A 2,135-nucleotide genomic window follows, 5' to 3' on the forward strand; every position below is an offset into this window, starting at 1 on the left:
CCTTTGTAAACAAAAAAACAGCACACACAAAAAAAAACACTCTAGAGATTGGTATTTAGGTATCTAGAAACTTTATTCCCCGGTGTTTTTTTGATTAACTATGATTAACTATTATTTACTAATTAAAGTATGCCGAGAGTCTGTCAGAACAAGCTTTTAAGATTAAATCCTCAGTCATTATGAAGCCTTCCGCTAGATGGTGATTTCTCTTGATCTGAGGTTACGAACATGACTTGAAGCTGAAAAGCCACAAAAAATCCGTACGACTCGAGCTTATCGGTAAACAACGTTGATACTGACACTAGCATTTCAAGTTATACAGTTATACCGACCAAACACACACACACACACACACACACACACACACACACACACACACACACACACACACACACACACACACACACGTTTTAATTAAGGCCCCTTATTTTTACACCCCCGGTATAGGGGTGTGTATAGGTTTCACTCGATGTGTTTGTTTGTTTGTTTGTTTGTTTGTGTTCGCATATAGATCTCAAGAATGAACGGACCGATCGTCACCAAACTTGGTGAACAGGTTCTATACATTCCTGAGACGGTCCTTACAAAAATTGGGACCAGTCAAACACACGGTTAGGGAGTTATTGGTGGATTAAAATTATACAAGGACTTATAGAGGAACATCTTAATGGTCAAAGGGAAATAACCATTCTCACTCAGTCACTGCCACCAACTGAGAAGGTTATTTCCCTTTGACGGGGGTGTTTTTCCTACCTTGAAGGAATTTCTTGTTCAGGTTGTTTTTAAATTTACCTACATTTTAGGAATCCCTCTCAGTTTGAAAGACTTGATTTTCTGAGAGTGGTGGAGGTCTTAAAAGGGGGAGTTCCGCTGTAACTTCTTCTTCTTCTTCTGCGTTCGTGGGCTGAAACTCCCACGTACACTCGTGTTTTTTGCACGAGTGGAAGTTTACGTGTATGACCGTTTTTTTTACCCCGCCATTTCCGCTGTAACAATCTTTGCCGGCCTACAGAGGCAGTGACCCTGTTCGCGCCCAACGACGAGGCCGTGGCCCAGATCCCCAGCGACGTGCTGGCCCAGCTGCAGCAGAACGCCACCCTCCTGGCCTCCGTGCTCGAGTTCCACGTGGTGCCCCAGGTGGCCCACGCCGCCGACATCACCAACGACCTCCTGCTGCCCACGCTGGGGGCTGGTGACGCCAAGCTCAGGCTCAACGTGTACACCAGCACCCAGACCGTCTACCACAGCGTGTTCCCCGCCATCACCGTCTCCCACAACACCACCGTGAGTTTACAGATTTTTTGGATTTTTTTTTCTTCACGTTGTGTCTTGATACCCAAATTATAATTTCTTGTCTTTTAAAATTAACCCGCAATCCGATGTTTGCCTCTGCCCAATCTTCTATTTTCGTCCAAAATAACTTTACATGGGAAAACACCCACCAACAAGACTGACTGTGAGTCAGTCTCTGCTCTCTATCAAATTGTCGGAATTCTATCATCATGCAGAGTCCTATGCTGCCATGGAATCAGGGGTGGGGGAGGTGGGTTGAGTGAGTGCATGGTGAGAGTTTGGGGAATCGATGGTAATCTTCTTTCGTTTCTTTAACTGTGGTAAACTTCTAAGCTGCCTTCACCCTACGTTTTCTAAACACACACCCCCCCCCCCCAAAAAAAAAAAAAAAAACCAAACAAAATCAACATACAATAAATTAATACACACACGCGCACACAACAACAACGAAAACCACACATTTTACCAAATTTTTTCACCAAAGCAGGTGGTGACAGCAGAGGGGTCAGCGGTTGTGAAGACTGACCTTGCAGCGGACAACGGCCTGGTGCACGTGATCGACAAGGTCATCTACCCCCTCCCCGCCACCAACCTCCCCCTCACCCTGACCTTCAACAAGGAACTGGGCTCCCTGGCCTATCTTATTTACCAGGCCACACTCACAGACGCTCTGGCCAGTAAGTGAAAACAATATCAATTTAAGGCTACGTGACATGATTCTACGTACTAGAATACGAGTGTGTCGGGTTTGCATGGGTTATGAAAGAGTGATTACACTTGCTTTTATTGAGTGAGGCAAGCTTTCCACACGTGCTTCATATCCGCGTGTTTCAGACACACTC

The 2,135-nt window shown here is 45.4% G+C and overlaps 1 protein-coding gene across 1 annotated transcript in view; it reads left to right on the top strand.

The window, feature by feature from the left end:
* LOC138965620 (transforming growth factor-beta-induced protein ig-h3-like) overlaps nt 1–2,135 on the top strand; it is a 17,322-nt gene that overhangs the window by 1,519 nt on the left and 13,668 nt on the right. Inside the window, exons 3-4 of the mRNA XM_070337797.1 lie at nt 1,013–1,284; nt 1,778–1,966. Of these exons, the coding sequence (XP_070193898.1) occupies nt 1,013–1,284; nt 1,778–1,966 (461 nt within the window). The remainder of the gene's footprint in view (nt 1–1,012; nt 1,285–1,777; nt 1,967–2,135) is intronic.

The sequence above is a fragment of the Littorina saxatilis genome, linkage group LG4 (assembly GCF_037325665.1).
Source record: "Littorina saxatilis isolate snail1 linkage group LG4, US_GU_Lsax_2.0, whole genome shotgun sequence".
NCBI lineage: Eukaryota > Metazoa > Mollusca > Gastropoda > Littorinimorpha > Littorinidae > Littorina > Littorina saxatilis.